The sequence below is a fragment of the Mucor mucedo genome (assembly GCF_025094135.1).
Source record: "Mucor mucedo strain NRRL 3635 chromosome Unknown EV154scaffold_130, whole genome shotgun sequence".
In the NCBI taxonomy this organism is placed as follows: domain Eukaryota; kingdom Fungi; phylum Mucoromycota; class Mucoromycetes; order Mucorales; family Mucoraceae; genus Mucor; species Mucor mucedo.
This window is the reverse complement of record NW_026252414.1, coordinates 94,744-110,336: the sequence shown is the minus strand read 5'-3', so window position 1 is coordinate 110,336 and position 15,593 is coordinate 94,744. Positions and strand designations below refer to the sequence as shown.

At 36.5% G+C, this 15,593-nt stretch overlaps 6 protein-coding genes across 6 annotated transcripts; 1 reads left to right on the top strand and 5 right to left on the bottom strand.

Annotated features, from left to right (window-relative positions):
• Positions 1–1,969: 1,969 nt before the first annotated feature.
• EV154DRAFT_486055 (uncharacterized protein) lies at positions 1,970–3,121 on the bottom strand (the record flags this gene model as incomplete). The annotated part of the gene is made up of 4 exons (XM_051598805.1): positions 1,970–2,095; positions 2,145–2,362; positions 2,470–2,752; positions 2,936–3,121. The coding sequence occupies 4 exons, from the start codon at positions 3,119–3,121 to the stop codon at positions 1,970–1,972; spliced, it is 813 nt and encodes a 270-aa protein (XP_051452885.1).
• A 3,203-nt stretch (positions 3,122–6,324) lies between these two features.
• On the top strand, positions 6,325–7,816 carry EV154DRAFT_450929 (mitochondrial carrier domain-containing protein). The gene is made up of 2 exons (XM_051597228.1): positions 6,325–6,575; positions 6,648–7,816. Exons 1-2 carry the CDS (start codon positions 6,453–6,455, stop codon positions 7,515–7,517), a joined length of 993 nt encoding a protein of 330 aa, XP_051452884.1. The 5' UTR covers positions 6,325–6,452; the 3' UTR covers positions 7,518–7,816.
• A 2-nt stretch (positions 7,817–7,818) lies between these two features.
• Positions 7,819–9,169, bottom strand: EV154DRAFT_524483 (uncharacterized protein). The gene is made up of 5 exons (XM_051603202.1): positions 9,107–9,169; positions 8,847–9,034; positions 8,516–8,780; positions 8,391–8,449; positions 7,819–8,337 (listed from the first exon to the last, which is right to left on the bottom strand). Exons 1-5 carry the CDS (start codon positions 9,127–9,129, stop codon positions 8,150–8,152), a joined length of 723 nt encoding a protein of 240 aa, XP_051452883.1. The 5' UTR covers positions 9,130–9,169; the 3' UTR covers positions 7,819–8,149.
• Positions 9,170–10,687, bottom strand: EV154DRAFT_524480 (uncharacterized protein). The gene is made up of 7 exons (XM_051603201.1): positions 10,465–10,687; positions 10,294–10,359; positions 10,155–10,212; positions 9,948–10,021; positions 9,790–9,883; positions 9,335–9,699; positions 9,170–9,275 (listed from the first exon to the last, which is right to left on the bottom strand). The coding sequence occupies exons 1-7, from the start codon at positions 10,656–10,658 to the stop codon at positions 9,257–9,259; spliced, it is 870 nt and encodes a 289-aa protein (XP_051452882.1). The 5' UTR covers positions 10,659–10,687; the 3' UTR covers positions 9,170–9,256.
• Positions 10,688–11,067: 380 nt separating this feature from the next.
• On the bottom strand, positions 11,068–12,064 carry EV154DRAFT_524475 (cell division control protein 42). Its single transcript, XM_051603200.1, has 3 exons — positions 11,873–12,064; positions 11,735–11,791; positions 11,068–11,594 (listed from the first exon to the last, which is right to left on the bottom strand). Exons 1-3 carry the CDS (start codon positions 11,918–11,920, stop codon positions 11,124–11,126), a joined length of 576 nt encoding a protein of 191 aa, XP_051452881.1. The 5' UTR covers positions 11,921–12,064; the 3' UTR covers positions 11,068–11,123.
• Positions 12,039–13,004, bottom strand: EV154DRAFT_429087 (uncharacterized protein; the record flags this gene model as incomplete). Its single annotated transcript, XM_051596450.1, has 1 exon — positions 12,039–13,004. The coding sequence occupies one exon, from the start codon at positions 13,002–13,004 to the stop codon at positions 12,039–12,041; it is 966 nt and encodes a 321-aa protein (XP_051452880.1).
• Between the last annotated feature and the right edge of the window lie 2,589 nt (positions 13,005–15,593).

Genomic DNA, 15,593 nt, shown 5'->3' with positions numbered 1-15,593 from the left:
CATGATTATTTTTATGGACACTTGTATCTTTCACTTAATCTAATAATTAAATTGTAAGCAGCTCTAGCTCTCATAAAAAAAAAGGATCATTCTTTTAGTTATTAGAACTATTCAATAGAGTGTCCCATGATAGCTCGCGCTACGTTTTCATTGGAATTTTGTGAGCTACCGCAAAAAAGCATGTTTGCTACAAATCCAAAACATTGATGTATAGCTTGTTCTTTTGTCCTATCTGCCCACCTACTCAAGTCATATAAACATGATACAGCATTAAAAGTGGTCTTATTGTATAAGAATCGCACAGTTTTAAGGATTGAGAAACAATGCATTGACTCTCAGTGCTAGATAAATAAATTAATCAGATTCAGGTACAACTGTCAATTAAATGGTCTGTATGATCCCCTTAAATGGAACTAATTGGTCAGATTTTTTTTTTTTTGCAATTAAAATAAAATTGCTATTTCCAACAACGTGGAATGATCAAGCAGGAATAGTAGGAGTAGCACCAAGTTTAAAAGGTAAATTGATCCTATTCTAGTAAGGGATGTAAGAATTCATGCTATCAAAAGGGGCAAATGAACTTGGTATAATACTGATTTGTAAAAATCGATCAGATAAACTTACTAATTTTAATAACATTACCAAAGCCTCTTCATTGAATATTGCAGATGTCTGGAGTTCTGCAAATGATTTCATTATTTACATAGATTTTATTTACTTATATATATATATAATTATAAAAATATAAATCCAAATAATACCAAGCAAAAAAAAAAAATCGATAGAAAATAGATTATAGGTATACCCGCTTATCTTCTTTATTTACTTTGTACGTAATAGTTTCATCATTGTGTTCACTTGTTCCCCCCAAATTCATGCTATTGTACAACTTGGCCCGTGAAACCAAAATGTCGTATTTTTTACAATAAAGTTAAGAATCTTTTTTTTTTCGTAGCATAATAAGTAGCGCGAAAGCAACTTTTTTTATATATCGACTCGATCAGACTGATAAAAACGAGATTATTTTTTTAAATGAGAATAAATATATCGGTCCTTGATTAGGCGCTATCATGTTTCAGCTAGAATACTTATATCTGGAACCTTACAGGTTTATTATAATAAAATATATAAAAAATTATTCATTGATGTCTGTGAGCATAACTCTATTTTGTCAAACCGTATAGTGTGGTAGTACATGGCCACACTGTATCAAAAGATTAAGAATGATGTTCAGTAGTACGGTTAGACCAAATATAGTGTGTACAATTTGTAAAATAGGGCACAAGCAAAAAAGAAAAAAAAAGTGCGTTTTAGAACAATGAATTTTGTCTCGTACAAGAAAACGGTTACACAGATAGGTAGACAATACACAATGCGCGTCGCAATTAGTCTTTTTTTACTTTTATAGAGACTTTTTATTCAATAGCTAAATCAGGATTTTTATGAATTGCGTATATTTTTTATATATATTATTATAAGCATTCATTGTGCAAGGAATAAAAGTCTATCAATGTATATACAAACAATGAGAATTATAATGTATTTTAACTGCCATAAGTCTAGGTAAGTACACCAAAGCAGATGCGCAATTGTACATTTAACGTTAACTACTTTAGATACCTATAGCCATTATAACACAATCAGCGATGAAATTGTTTAGAACCTAATTTGCGAATTCTTTTGTAATCGCAATTTTAGTTACAGTTACACTCTATCTTGTTATCATCGCTCGCATTATAAATCCTGTTTCTGGTCTTTAAATGAACTAACATCTAGTCTAGCAAGCCAGATAAAAGGGTTCATGAATATTACAGCTCAATATATTTCTTCAGAAACAAGAAAACTAAACCCAGTTTTTTAAAACACTACATTATGTTTGGTAGACGTTGAATTCTTCAAGTTTTGATAATTATACAATTGTTGATTACATTTGAAGAACTTTTTTTTTTTTAATTGCAATCGATCACACTCAATTGTCCTCAGGACAAGCAGCACATGATGTGGAAATATCCCCCATCACCAACTGTTCAGACAACTTGACCATCTTGTTGTATAGAATGATGCTGTTGGAGCATCTATCAGCCGAGAGATTGGTCTACATAATATTTTAGAAAAAAAAAATGACTTTCTCTAATAGATTGTACCTGAGCTGTCTGATTTGCGCAGACCTTATAGAATTCTGCAATTTTTTCAGCAGAGCCTGCAAAGATGTTTCTTAGGTTGACAAAAAAATCACAAAGGCTGAAATGCAATGCAGCCGTAGGTCTGATTGGTGCTAGGGGGAACATGCCTGCTTCCACCAATGCAACAGGCAATGTCTTACAGCCTCCACAATATTGGAAGTCGCATTTAGCTTTCACAACTAAATAAATAAATAAGTATAACAATTATGTGATTAGAGTCTACACTATACCAGAAACAAAAACAAATCGACCTTCACAACTGTAAGACGGTCAACAGGACACTCACAGGGAACCAGAGAACCAGGATGTTCACTTATCATTGTGGGGATGCCACCATTTCTACTCAAGAAAGCAAGGTAAGCTTTTGGCAAGACCCTCATGAGATCTTTCCAGGCCAAAAAGGACTTCTTTTGCTTGGACCTGTACTGGATCTTGTCGTTGACAGTTGTAGTGTTGGACTGACTGATGACAGCTTCGACTTCAGTATCGGTTTCAGATTCACTAAGAGCTACTGGTTGCTGCTCTTGGTAGTTATTGTCTCCACCAGAGCATCCACCGTCACAATTGTCCTTGTCATGTTGTTGCTGTTGTTGCTGCTGCTGTATGTGCAGTTGCAGTTGTTTTTGCTGTTGTTGCAGTTTTTGCTGTTGTTGCAGTTTTTGCTGTTGTTGTTGTTGTTTTTGTTGTTGTTGTTTTTGTTGTTGTTGTTTTTGTTGTTGTTGTCGTTCTTCTTCTTCTTCTGAAGATCCGACCGCAGGTATTCCAGTAACACTACTATAATCATTCAAACGTCGTTCTTTAGCATCTCGACGGAAGGACACCAACTCGTCCAATTCTGTAAGGAATTCATCAGTAAGGTAATCGAGGGTTTTGCGTTTTTCTCTTATAAATTTTCTAGCTGTCTTTTTTTTATCAATAGTTGATTTTTTAGGTGCCATTTTTTTTTATGAATAGTTGAAAGAAGGAACAAAATCCCAAAGCCCATTCCCGGCAATAAATAAAAAATTAAATTTTGATGACGAAATGCCTTTAATTTTTTGTTTTTGTACTTTTTTTTGTACTTTTTTGTGCTTTTACCAGTAGAATGAAAATTTGACGTCAAATTGTAGCCTACACGGAGGTCAAAATGATCTTAAATTTTTTTTTGAAGTATTATAGGGTGCACACTATTCGAACTCCCCTCTCTAAGTTTATTGACAGTACTTTGATCATGACTTGGTTTTAAATACCCCAAGATTTTTTTTACCTGTTGAAAACAAGTATAAACAACAGATCGGGATCGGAAGCCGGGTAAGACACCCCTTTTACAACAACAGTAGCTGGGCTGGTAATCTAATTATAAGATTATAATCTGGTATACGCGACTTTCAGTGTAAGCCACATCGACATGTAATAATAATAATAACAAAAGGGATTGCAGGTATATAATTCATCTGTACTAGACAGCAAAGAGGTCAACATAGGTAGAAAGTAGAAATGCGAAAAAAGGTTGTTAGTATAACTCAAAAACAATAATGCATTATAATAATTCTTTGAGGGGAAAATCAAATTGTGTTTCAAAAGCTTTGTTTAAATATGTTTGTTGTTTGTGACACAAAAGATGATCAAGATTAACATGTATTTAAAGGGGGACTTCTTTTTTAATTTGTACTATATAAAGCGCTGTTGTAATCTATTCTCGTGGGGGGTGAGTGTTCAATTGCCTAAAATTGATAAAGTGTAAAGAAAGCAAACATGTTATTTGTATTCGCTAGTTGATTATAAAATCCTTCAATACTTGGTTGGGTCATTCTAGTATGTTTTCTTCCCGTTTTTCCTTTTTTTTTTTTTTTTTTTTTTTTTTTTGACATTGATGTGTGCCGGGGATTTATAATTCCGAATTGGAGGGGGTGGGCGGGGAAGAAGGGGAATGCAAGATTAGTTTATCCCAGGGAATGTTTTTTTTTTAACGGGAAAAGGCCAAGCAACACGCTCTTTTTTGGGAAGGGCCACGTCTTTTTTTTGTATTTCCGACAAGGGGGGTTTCTACGGAGCCTCGGGTTAAGAGGGGGAATTAATGTTGAAAGAAAAAATATAATTCATGCGTTACTGAATTCATTAGCTTAACCAGGTAAAGCTGGCTTTTTTTCTTCCGACAGACACTTACTGTCACGCAAAACAAGGTTGTAGTCATGATGTTGTACACAAACACCAGATCAGAAAAAGTGATTTTTGAAATTGAAGAAACCAAGTGACGGGAAAGAGTATATCCTCTTCATTCATCGTGACAAACCAGTGCTATGAATGAGTGGAAAAGCATTATGGACACATGTGTCATGAATGCTTTGAGAGCAGCAATGTGATGTTCTTTTTTACAGTACGACTTCCAAAATTAGTCTACTCCAACTCAATGTGCGTGAATAGCATGCTTACCTGATTGTTTCATACCATAAGTTTCATGATTTCTATTGTTTGATTAGAAAAGCAATCAACTTCAGTGAGATAATACACTTTTTTGTATAAACAAATTCGTTAGTTCCCTTTCTTTTTTTCTTCTTCTTCCTTGACCGTTTCTCTTCTACATACCTCTATTGTTGCAACCAGCCAATGTATACTACGTATCGAAGAGGAAACTCCGTAGTAACAACCATATCCAAGCAGCATTCAACTTGTTATAAATGCTGTTTATAGTCATCGACAGAAACACTGTTTTCAGTGACACACATACACATGCTTTTTTTGATATTGGTAGGTTGTTCATTAGAATAATATTATCATAAGTAAGTGAAGAGATAGGATTTGTAGTTAAAGATTGATTAAAAGGCAATCGTATCTAGTAGACGATTGAGTTTGTTGGACCCTTTAGAAAAAAAAAAAAAAAACTACGTTCCCCGACTGTTTCCCAAGCACAGACCGGCGAGTGAAAAAAAGAATAATAATAATAAAAGCATAATAAATGCGTTTGATATTCCAAGTCGAGTGATACTTGAATAATTCATGTTTACGTGATTTGAAGAAAGGCCTAGGTTGATCATTCTGGTCTGCAGTGAGAAAAAAGAAGAATTGTAATCCGCACAAGGGGTTGATTTTTTTATGGATTAAAACGTATTACTTATTACGGACAATTTCGCATTGTCAATCCACCAGTCGGATGAATGATATAAATTCCATCGGTCCATCCCCCACCAAAAGCGCGGCTTATGACATTTCTATTATCTTGTGCAACCCCTTTTATGAATCTTTTCAAACCGCAACAGAACGGCCATTCCCATTTAAGGGGGGAAGAGGAGGTTTGAGATCATGATGATGTGTGATGCTACAGGACCATTTCCATTGTATAGGTAGTACACTCTTTTTATTGAGTGAGTCATGGTTGAAGGTGGGTTATTACAGAAAAAATAAAAGGGACTTTCAATCAACAAAGAGAAACGGACCTACAATCTGATAATGGATTCTCTTTTTTGTTAAACACGTCGCAAATTTAAAACCGTCATTACCATGTCAACATAAACAAAAAATAATGATAACAATTACGAAATAAATAGACTTTTGTGTCCATGCGTGTTAGCGTTGTATTGTCGTATTTTTGGGTAAGGGGAGAAATTGAAATTAATATATATAATTTTTTTTTTGTTATCAGATGCAATTGTTGCACAATCATGGGGGGATGCGTGATGTACAAAAAGACTTTTTATAGATTATCTTTGTACCTCAAGCAACACATGTATTTCCCTAAATATAAAAAAGTAAAAAGAAAGCCTTTTTTTTTTTTCTTTTTCTTTTTGAATGGGTGTATTTATATACAATCATGTAATACACATATATATAGAAAGAGAGAGAAGGGGTCACAAGAGTTAGATTAAAAACACGGTGCATGCGTTTGTGGGGAGTTACGGACATCAGCCCTCTATAAAAAAGTCTAAAATTATATCAGATTTTATTCTGAATTCTGATTGGTTGAGAATGTTTGAGCAGGGAGTGTGGTTCCAAATATTTTTTTTTTTGTTATTGATAATCAGATTCGATTTAAGATATATATTTGTGCAACAAAGGGATGTGGGCACAGGGCCGTGAAATAATCAGATGAAACTTGATTGGCTCATGGGGTTTACAAAAAGGGAGAGAGGCTTTTTTTTTTTTCCGTATCTGATTCTTTATAAATAAAAAAAAAAAATATTTTCTTTTTATTTTTTCCCTTTTTCTCTTCTTTACCTTTTCTCTTTTTTTTTTTTTCCTTTCCACTAAAAAAAATAATAATAATAAACCCCCCCTTCTCTTAAAAACATCAAAATGACAGACGACTATGATTACGAATCCCTTGGAAACAACGCCACCCTTGGTCAAGATGCCATGGCTGGTGCTCTTGCTGGTATTGCTGAACATTGTGCCATGTATCCTGTCGATAGTATCAAGGTACTAACAGAGAGAGAGAGATATTAAAAGCAACGTTTTTCATTTTTCTAACTCTTTCTTTTATTATCATAGACTCGTATGCAAGTAATTCAGTCTGTTGCTAGACCTCAAGTGTTTGCCACGGCAGCAGCTGCCGTCACTGCTGGCCACCAACACCACCCTCATCGTCATCTTCATTCGGCTGCCATTGCAGAAGGTAGCAACTACAAGGGAATGAAAGTAGCTTCACGTAACCTTTGGCGTGGTGTAAACTCTGTAGTGATGGGAGCAGGACCTGCGCATGCAGTCCATTTTGCGACCTACGAAGCCTGTAAAGAAGCATTTGGAGGCAACGCTGGTGGACATCACCCATTAACAACGGCTGCTGCTGGTGCATGTGCCACACTTGCTCACGACGCACTGATGAATCCATTTGATGTGATTAAACAACGTATGCAATTAGGTGATAGTGCTTATCGAACAGTGAGAGAATGTGCACGTAGTGTTTATACCAAGGAAGGCATTGCTGCTTTTTATATTTCACTCCCTACCACTTTAACTATGTCTGTTCCATTTCAATCCATCCAATTTGCCACGTATGAATATTTCCGTAAAGTCATTAATCCTACAGGTGAATATGACCCCAAGACCCATGCCATTGCAGGTGGTCTTGCTGGTGCTATTGCTTCTGCTGTCACAACACCCTTGGATGTGGTCAAAACTTTACTTCAAACTCGAGGACAAAATGCTGATGTACGTATTCGTAATGCTTCTGGTTTAATGGACGCTGTTCATATCATCAAGGAAAGATATGGTGCTCGAGGTTTCTTTAGAGGTTTTAAGCCTAGAGTGCTTACTGTCATGCCTAGTGCTGCCATCAGTTGGAGTGTGTATGAATACTTTAAGTGGTTCATTAGCAGCAACAACAACCCCATTCAAGACAAAAATTTACTTTCTTTATAAGAAACTTATATATCCCCCCAACAACAAGAAATCTAAACCTAACATCATGTAAATTTTAATATTCCCCCTCTTTTCTTTTTTTTCTTCCTTTACTCTCTCCCACCTTTTTTTTCTTTTTTCCACACTAAATTATTACATATTGCAATATTCCCTTTTTCTTTACTGTATATAACTTTCTTTTTTTCCCTCCTATCATCAAACTCTTTTTTTATTTAATAATAAAAAAGTAATAGAATTCACAAGTAATAGAAAAAAATAAATAAAAATAAACCATCTAATCAGATCGTTCACGATCTCCCAAAAAAATAAAAAATCTTCTTTATTTATTAAAATGATTCATCTGTAATTTGATTGGACGATAACCCAAAACTTATCTATTTGTGTCACTTGTGTGTGTATCCAATGACAAGCATGTTGACTAAATTTAATCAGTGTTTTGTTTATTTTTCATGAGAGAGAGAGCGGGATGCTCGGAATTTCCACAAAAGATATGATAAACATTACACTTGGGGAGTTACACACTTTTGTTTTCCCCCTTTTCTTTCTATCAGATAACAAACTTTCTTTTTTTTTTTTAGTCTCTAAAATATATGTGTGTGGGGATGTAACGTTATTTTTTTTTTCTTTCTTTTTTAGACGATGTCCATATAAGTGGCAAATAATTCGTCACCATCCTCAATATCATCCATCGCAACTAATGCAACCACTCGCATTGGACTCGTCGTCAATGGGTTTTGAAAAGTGTCCCAGTACATATTCGGTATAAGTCGTCTAAGCGCATGAGGAAAATCGATAGGCAAATCAATCTCTTGATAACAAACTAAAAACATGTTACTGTTTTCTATTTTTATACATATTTAATTTGGGGTTTACCATTGGCTTTGTAATCGACTGTAGCGTTATTGACGAATTGACCCACAGCCAAAGGATTACTAAAATAAAATAATGAAAGAGGTCAATGTCGTAATATGACGTACAAAAAAAAAAAAAAAAATTACGCTAGATTATCTGTATTCAACCAGGTCCAATCACTTATCTGGATAGCACCAGGCCAATTCTCACGCTTATATAAAGATCTGTACACCTTTCCTGATAATCCAGTAGGTTTCCCATCCACGTACAATCCATCCACGCACTTTAAAATATACTGGTTTCCCAAACTCACAAACAAAATGGGTTCAGCTGGCATATAAATCGTACCTGGATAGAAGCAAATGATCGTTCCTTTCCTTTGTTTCTGTCCTTGAAAATACACTCCATTTCCTTTCAAAAAAAAAAAAAAAAAAATTCTTATCAATCAAATCATGACTGAAGAACACCCATTTTTACCTGCATGAGGTATGCTCGAGACTCGTTTTATCACAGTAAAGTTTAAGGACCGTTTGTCAATGCATGTCAAAAGTCTTTGGACCGCTTTGGCAGTTGCAACTTGAGGTAGTAATGGCGAGGTCACGTTGGTGGGTGACACTTGTGCCTTATTCATTTTCCAGTTTAGTTTTAGGGATTGCCATGGATACCTAGTAAAGCGTTAATGGGTGTTCATGGAAAGGGTCTCTAACCTCCCATGCTCTTTTTTTTTTTAATGTTACAATCGCTTCAAATAATTAGACATGAGAAAACAGCCAAATGATAAAAAAAAAAGGAAAAAAGAAATGAAAGAGAGAAAGAAAAGGTTGTCATGTATATTCTGTTATTATTTTGTAGTTTTTTTTGTTGTTTTTTTTTCGTTTTTAAAAAATTTAATCTTCTCTGATAGGACTAAGAGAGAGAGAAAGATGAGTTTTTTTAGTTGATAAAATTATAAAGGAGGAGCTTACCTTCCCTCGCTACGAGCAGGGGATCTAGCGGGAGATTGAGGGGGAGATCTAGCTGGAGAGCGGGCAGGAGATCTAGCGGGAGAACGAGATCTACTTCTGGACTCTGACTTGACTCTGGCATCACGACTATCTTCGCGGTCAGAAGCATCACGTTTCTCTCTCTTACGAATAGGAGATCTGGATCTGGACATGGAGCGAGAACGAGAACGAGATCTGGAGACAGAGGGAGAACGGTTACGACGACGAGGAGGAGAACGAGATCGAGAAACAGAAGGTGAACGACGTCTACGACGACGAGGAGGTGAGACGCTTCTGGTCTTGGAGGGAGAGCGACTACGGCGAGAAGAGCGACTACGACCAGTATCCTGCAAAAAATAAAATAAAATAATAAACAATTAGAATGCACGCTAAATAAGTCTATATTAATTTTTTTTTTCTTTTTTTTTCTTTTTTACCTCACGAAGAGTAACACGTTGACCGTTTAATTCACGATCATTCAACTTTTTAAGAGCGTATTCCATATCATCACGTACAGCAAATTCAACAATACTACATAAAGATTTTATAAATTAGTCATAATAAAAAAAAGAGGCCTGCAAAAATAAATAATTACCCTTCGGATGAGCGCTCACGAGAAATATCGGCAAAAGTGACTTCACCAGCTTTGCGCATCATATCTTTGAGATCCTATGAAGAGATGGGGAAGAGATTTTCCACAAAAAAAAAGAGAGAAAGAGAGGGGAAGAGAGAGAGAAAGCCAGCGGCCCATTGATGAGAAAAAAAAGCCCTTCCTAAATTTTTAGACAAAAGCGATGCGTACCTGCCAGTTAGTGCCAGAAGCAATGTTCTCCACAATCAATCTATAGTGAGAGCGACGACTGTCCAAAAAAAGCAAAGAAATTTTTCTTTCAGTTTACTACTACTACTACTTTTTTTTTTCTTGTGTAAAATATATTTACCGATCGTTGCCATTGTTACGTCTCTCATCGTTACGGCGAGCACCGCGAGCAATTTCAACGATTAATCTAACAAAAATATAAAAAAGAGGTTAACTATCAAAAACCACCTATGCCACACGAAAACAGAGGTTTATCTCTCTCTCTCTTTCTCTCTTTTTTTTTCTTTCTTACCTTTCACCAAGAAAGTTTTTGCCGTGAAAGTCATAAACAACATCTTTAGCGTCTCTTTCATCAGCAAATTCGACAAAACCGAAACCTGTCTTGACATTGATCTCACGGATATCTCCATAGTTCTTGAACAAACGTTCGAGATCACGCTTAGTAGCATCACGAGCAAGACGACCAATATAAACTCTAGTTGACATCTTTTTTTATTTTATTTTTTTGATTGTTATAAGAAGGGAAAAGAAGGAAAAAAAAAAAAATTAGCACCCATACAAAATAAAAAATAAATAAAAAAAAGGTAGTCCAATACTTCATTTTGATTAGTGCGTTGTTTATATTCCGCACCCACCAAAAGCACACTATTTCAGAGACAGTAGTAGTAGTAGACCCCAAATGTAACATTACAAAAGGCAATGTATTTGATATGTTTTACAGTAGCGCCACACCGTATCTATAAGGGGAGAGTACTACCTATTGACATGTATGAATATATACATGTACTCCGTTCTTTTAATGACATTCTAAGTAAATTGTTTAGAATTTGTAAGCAACTGTCAAAGACATTCAGTTAAAGAGTGTGTAGACTGAAGAAAAGCAAAAAAAAAAAAAGTGTACGGTAGGTTTCATTCATGAAGAGATTATTAGACTAAGGGAATTTTTTTATTTTACAAGATACTGCACTTGACAGGCTTCTTCTTTACAGGCGGTTCTAATGCAGCCACAATGGCTTCATCAAACACATTTTTCAACCCCTTTTGTGTCAGTGCTGAGCACTCTACATATTTCACAGCACCCAATTCACGAGCCAGACGTTCACCGGTCTCAAAGGAAATGGGTCTCTGCTTTTGTCGTGTCAGTTTCTCGATGATGGTTGGATCCTGTCTTAAATCAACCTGTGTTCCAACAATTAAGCAAGGTACGCCAGGACAATGATGATGCACTTCGGGAAACCATTTCTCTTTTACGTTCTCAAAGGAAGGAGGTGATGTCACTGAGAAACAGACAAGGAAAACATCCGTTTGTGGGTACGATAAAGGTCGAAGACGGTCGTAATCTTCTTGCCCCGCTGTATCAAATAATCCTAATGTATAAGGTTCCTCTCCAATCATGACCGTCACTGCATAATTATCAAACACCTAGATTTTTTTTTTTGTGTATGTATACTTCAATATCACCGCTTATATAAAAAAAAACACACACACACCCCACACACACGCGCGCGCGTTTGTTCCCCTCCCCACCACCCCCCTTTTTTTTCTGAGGTATAAACTCTTACAGTAGGAACATATTCAGAAGGGAATTTGTTGGTCGTATATGAAATCAAGAGACATGTCTAGATGAAAGAGAGAAAGAGAGTTCCATTACTGTCTTTTGCTCTTGTCGTGACTTTTTTTTTTGTTAAAAGCCTACTTACTTTACCAACTGCACCATCACCAACAACTACACATTTGATTGTTTGCATGTTGAATAAGAAGAGAGAGAGATATATATGTATGTGTAAAAAAGCTTACTACCCGAATAAAGCAGGAAAAAAAAAAAAAAAAGTCCGGTGATTAAAAAATAGATGTATTTTTTTTTTTTTAAAAGGGTACATTTTTTAGGATTCCAATAAAGATGTCATGGTATAAGCCAATCTTAGCCTCATCCAAAGCACCCTTTTGCCAACCATAGGTACAATATAATTCATCTCGTACAGAAATGGTATTCAAGCCAAAGGCACAAGTAAATATCTGAGCACTTTGACCGAAATACAATTGTTTTAATTTCCACAAAGAAGTTGTTTCAGGATCACGGAATCGACCTAGATCTGATAACTCCAACCCGCCTGTTCTACCCAACCTGGAATTCTTTCGCTTGTCATACCAAAAATCACAATAAGAGGCAGGGAATTCTGGCAAGTATTTTAAGAACAAGGCTTGTTTTGCTGCTTCCTTCTTGTTCGTCTGTAAATCTTGATGGTATCGGGTAGCCATCTTCCAAATATCCTTTTCACTCTCGTCTAATTGTTGACCTGTCCAAATACTCGTATGGGAGCCCACAAAATTACCCACTCTGTCTTGGGAGACCGCAGGTTGACACAATCCACGACAATTGATAGGGGTGGTTGCCTCAGTGGTCTGTCCCGGATACAATCGTTTCCATGCCAAAAGCATGGTCGCAAACAAAATCGCATGCGGACTGATACCTCGTTTCTTACTGGCCTCCACCAAGGGTTTCCAAATATCCAAGGGCACATGAATCGTTCCTATTTGTGTGTCATGGGTCTCCCCATCGGCTGCCGCTTTAAAATCACCTTGCCAACCCTCCGAACTCAAGGGGTCCAATCGACGTGCGATGGACGTCGGTAAGATCTTGGGAATCAAACTTTTACAGATCACAGGGACGACGTCCCATACAAGGGACATTTCCGGTGCGTTGGATAATTCATAAGGTAAAGGAAGATGCATTTTCTTGACGATTGTGACTTTATCGACTGTGGGTTTTGTTTCGGTGGTGGTGGTTTGCAAGGCCTGTAAGAGAGCTTGCCAGACAATACATAAACTCATACCGTCACCAAGAACATGATGCATAGCAAGTGATACGATGCAAGTGGTAGGTGTTTGAGGAACAATAGTGATACGCCAAAGTGGAAGAAAGCTATCCAGATCGAATTCGGTGGTGGTTTGTTCCTTGATGAGTAGCGATAAGGACATGGGGGAACGTATACAGATGACCTTGTCAAGATCGATGCTGGTCAATTGCTCGAAATGAATGCTGTTTTCTGTCTTGTCTCGCACAACCATGGAAAGTGCAGCATGGTGATGGATGAGACGCGTGAGAGCCGGTACGAAACATTGCATATAGAACGTCTCTGCAGGTTGAGATATACTCTCATGGTCTAGTAAGGCTGTCATGGTAATGTTGCCATACGCATGGGTCAATTGTTTCGAGGTTTGGTACTTTTCTAGTAAACCCAAAGGTCTTTCTTGACGAGTGCTCATTCTAAAGAAAAAAAAAAAGTAGAGAAGGGGAAAAAAAGCAATAACGAAAGGGTCACACTGACCTGTTTTTATTTATAAAAAAAACAGTGTGGGGTATGCCGAGTAAATGTTTACGTCTCACTTTTTATTATTATTATTGTATAGGCTCCCTTTTTATATATACAATGTGCCCACTGGGGAATGTAACACGCCTACCCAACTATGTTTATATTCTTGACTGGGTGCAGGTCGTTTCCAAACTTTTTTTTTTTTTGTATACCATTACACTGCCAAGAAACAATAGGCGAAGGCGGGCCCTGAAAAAAGAAACGTAAAAAGAGGTGCAACAACGCACGGATGACAAAAAAAAAAAAAAAAAAAAAATACTATGTCAAAATGGGACCCATGAGACTAAAACACAATGGGTGTAAAAAAAGCTATTTTTATTGACCCACAACACGCAGATATAAACAGTGTCATTGGATGGGCCCATTTATAAGCAATATCTTTTACCAAATTTACAGTCATTTCAGAAAGTAAAGTCGCTGGTTTTTGAGTTTAATGTCGTGCAAAAAAAAAAAAAAAATTGTCAGTGATCAAGTCGTTAAAGATAAAGAATCAGTTTAAAGGAAATGAAGAGAGAAGAATGCAAATACTGGAAAGGTGCTAAAAAACGTGTAGTGCTCTGCTTTTTTCATCATTGCAAGCTTCAACAGTAAATTATTTTCAGACAGCGTGTATGTTAACATGAACGAGGGGGGGAATCCTTGCTTTAAGACTTGAGAGAGAGCCTCTCGCAAAAACCGACTGAAGAAGGATTACCTTTTTTTTAAGCCAATTTTTGAAAAATGGATGAGCTCCGATGGCAAATATCCACCAAATGTTGAGACTCAGGGCTTAAACTGAATATTTTTTGAGAAATACCTAATGGCCCTCATCCATTTTTTAGAAATTTGGATCAGGGGGATAATTAAGTCGTTACTAATCCTTACCATCACTATAAGTAGAAAAGGGTAGTTTAAATCGTTCCATCTTCAACCATTATAAACAATACATTGTCTGGTTATCCTCGTTGATTACATCTCACTTTCTAAATTTATTTATAATATCATACAAGTATTCATCAAATGTCGTTGAAATAAATAGAATGTGTGTTTCTTAATTTCCAAAAGACTTTGAATGTCTACACAACCATCATCAGGCCCCAAAATATGATGTGGACAATACACACAGACAACCACATGCATGAACACGGACAATAGAGCCTCTATTAATGAAATCAACAAAATAAACTTCCTAACTAAACTCGCTTGATATACATCATATTCCATCCCTCCACTTTAAACACAAGATGAATCCACAAGGACTTCCTCTTTCGATATTGATGACTTGATGCTATCTGCATCAATATCCGGCGGCTGCCCTAGTTCTTTTTTTTTTGCTCTTGGAGGGTTAGTTGTCGTCCATTGTTGTTGCTGTTGATGTAAATTCTTGTTGCTTACTTGCTGCAATTGCTGATTATAATAACGCGGGCTCTCCAACATTTGTTACCTGATACCAATACCCACTAGAGAAAGAAGCGTACTCACCATTTACCTGCCGTTCCAATCTAAGAAAAAAAAAAATGATCGTCGGAGACCGTACCGAACTTTTAGCTTGCATACTGGTGAGAATTCAGATCGAACGGATGACCTATGAGTGTCTACTTTGGAGCTCAAAACTCAAATGCAGTCTTCAGCATAGAAATTACCCCACACACAATGAGAATTTATTCATAATACGGCAAAGGCTCCCACTTGCAATTCCTTTGAGTCCCATTTTAAGCTAAATTAAGAGGTTGATCTAGATTTCGAGAAAGTATCGTGTTGTTATCTTCCCCTCTAAAGCCAGCATTTAAAATAAACTTTTCTGTACAAGTAAGCATTTGTAGATCTATTCTCTAATTGCTCAAGAAGCACATGACCTGGTGATGTCAAAGAAGAAATACACACACGCTGTTTATAAATATAGACTGCACTCTAAGCCACTTTAACTGCCGATCCTTCACTTGAATAGCATGTCTGGTTTGGGCAAAGGGAAAGTAAGAATGCGTCAAACTTATGAAGTTGTAAATGCAAAAGATCTTTACACACGACCCCCCCTTTTTTTTTGCAAACACCGTCAAGGTTTCTGTAC

Coding starts and splice junctions, on each gene's coding strand:
- EV154DRAFT_450929 (XM_051597228.1), top strand. CDS start 6,453: ATGACAGACGACTATGATTACGAATCCCTTGGAAACAACGCCACCCTT. Junction 6,576..6,647: donor ATCCTGTCGATAGTATCAAG/GTACTAACAGAG, acceptor TTATTATCATAG/ACTCGTATGCAAGTAATTCA.
- EV154DRAFT_524483 (XM_051603202.1), bottom strand. CDS start 9,129: ATGTCTAATTATTTGAAGCGATT. Junction 8,781..8,846: donor CTCGAGCATACCTCATGCAG/GTAAAAATGGGT, acceptor TTTTTTTGAAAG/GAAATGGAGTGTATTTTCAA. Junction 8,450..8,515: donor TTGAATACAGATAATCTAGC/GTAATTTTTTTT, acceptor ATTTTATTTTAG/TAATCCTTTGGCTGTGGGTC.
- EV154DRAFT_524480 (XM_051603201.1), bottom strand. CDS start 10,658: ATGTCAACTAGAGTTTATATTGGTCGTCTTGCTCGTGATGCTACTAAG. Junction 10,213..10,293: donor CGTAACAATGGCAACGATCG/GTAAATATATTT, acceptor TTTTTTGGACAG/TCGTCGCTCTCACTATAGAT. Junction 9,884..9,947: donor CGTGAGCGCTCATCCGAAGG/GTAATTATTTAT, acceptor ATCTTTATGTAG/TATTGTTGAATTTGCTGTAC.
- EV154DRAFT_524475 (XM_051603200.1), bottom strand. CDS start 11,920: ATGCAAACAATCAAATGTGTAGTTGTTGGTGATGGTGCAGTTGGTAAA. Junction 11,792..11,872: donor GTGATGGTGCAGTTGGTAAA/GTAAGTAGGCTT, acceptor TCTTTCATCTAG/ACATGTCTCTTGATTTCATA. Junction 11,595..11,734: donor CTTCTGAATATGTTCCTACT/GTAAGAGTTTAT, acceptor AAAAAAATCTAG/GTGTTTGATAATTATGCAGT.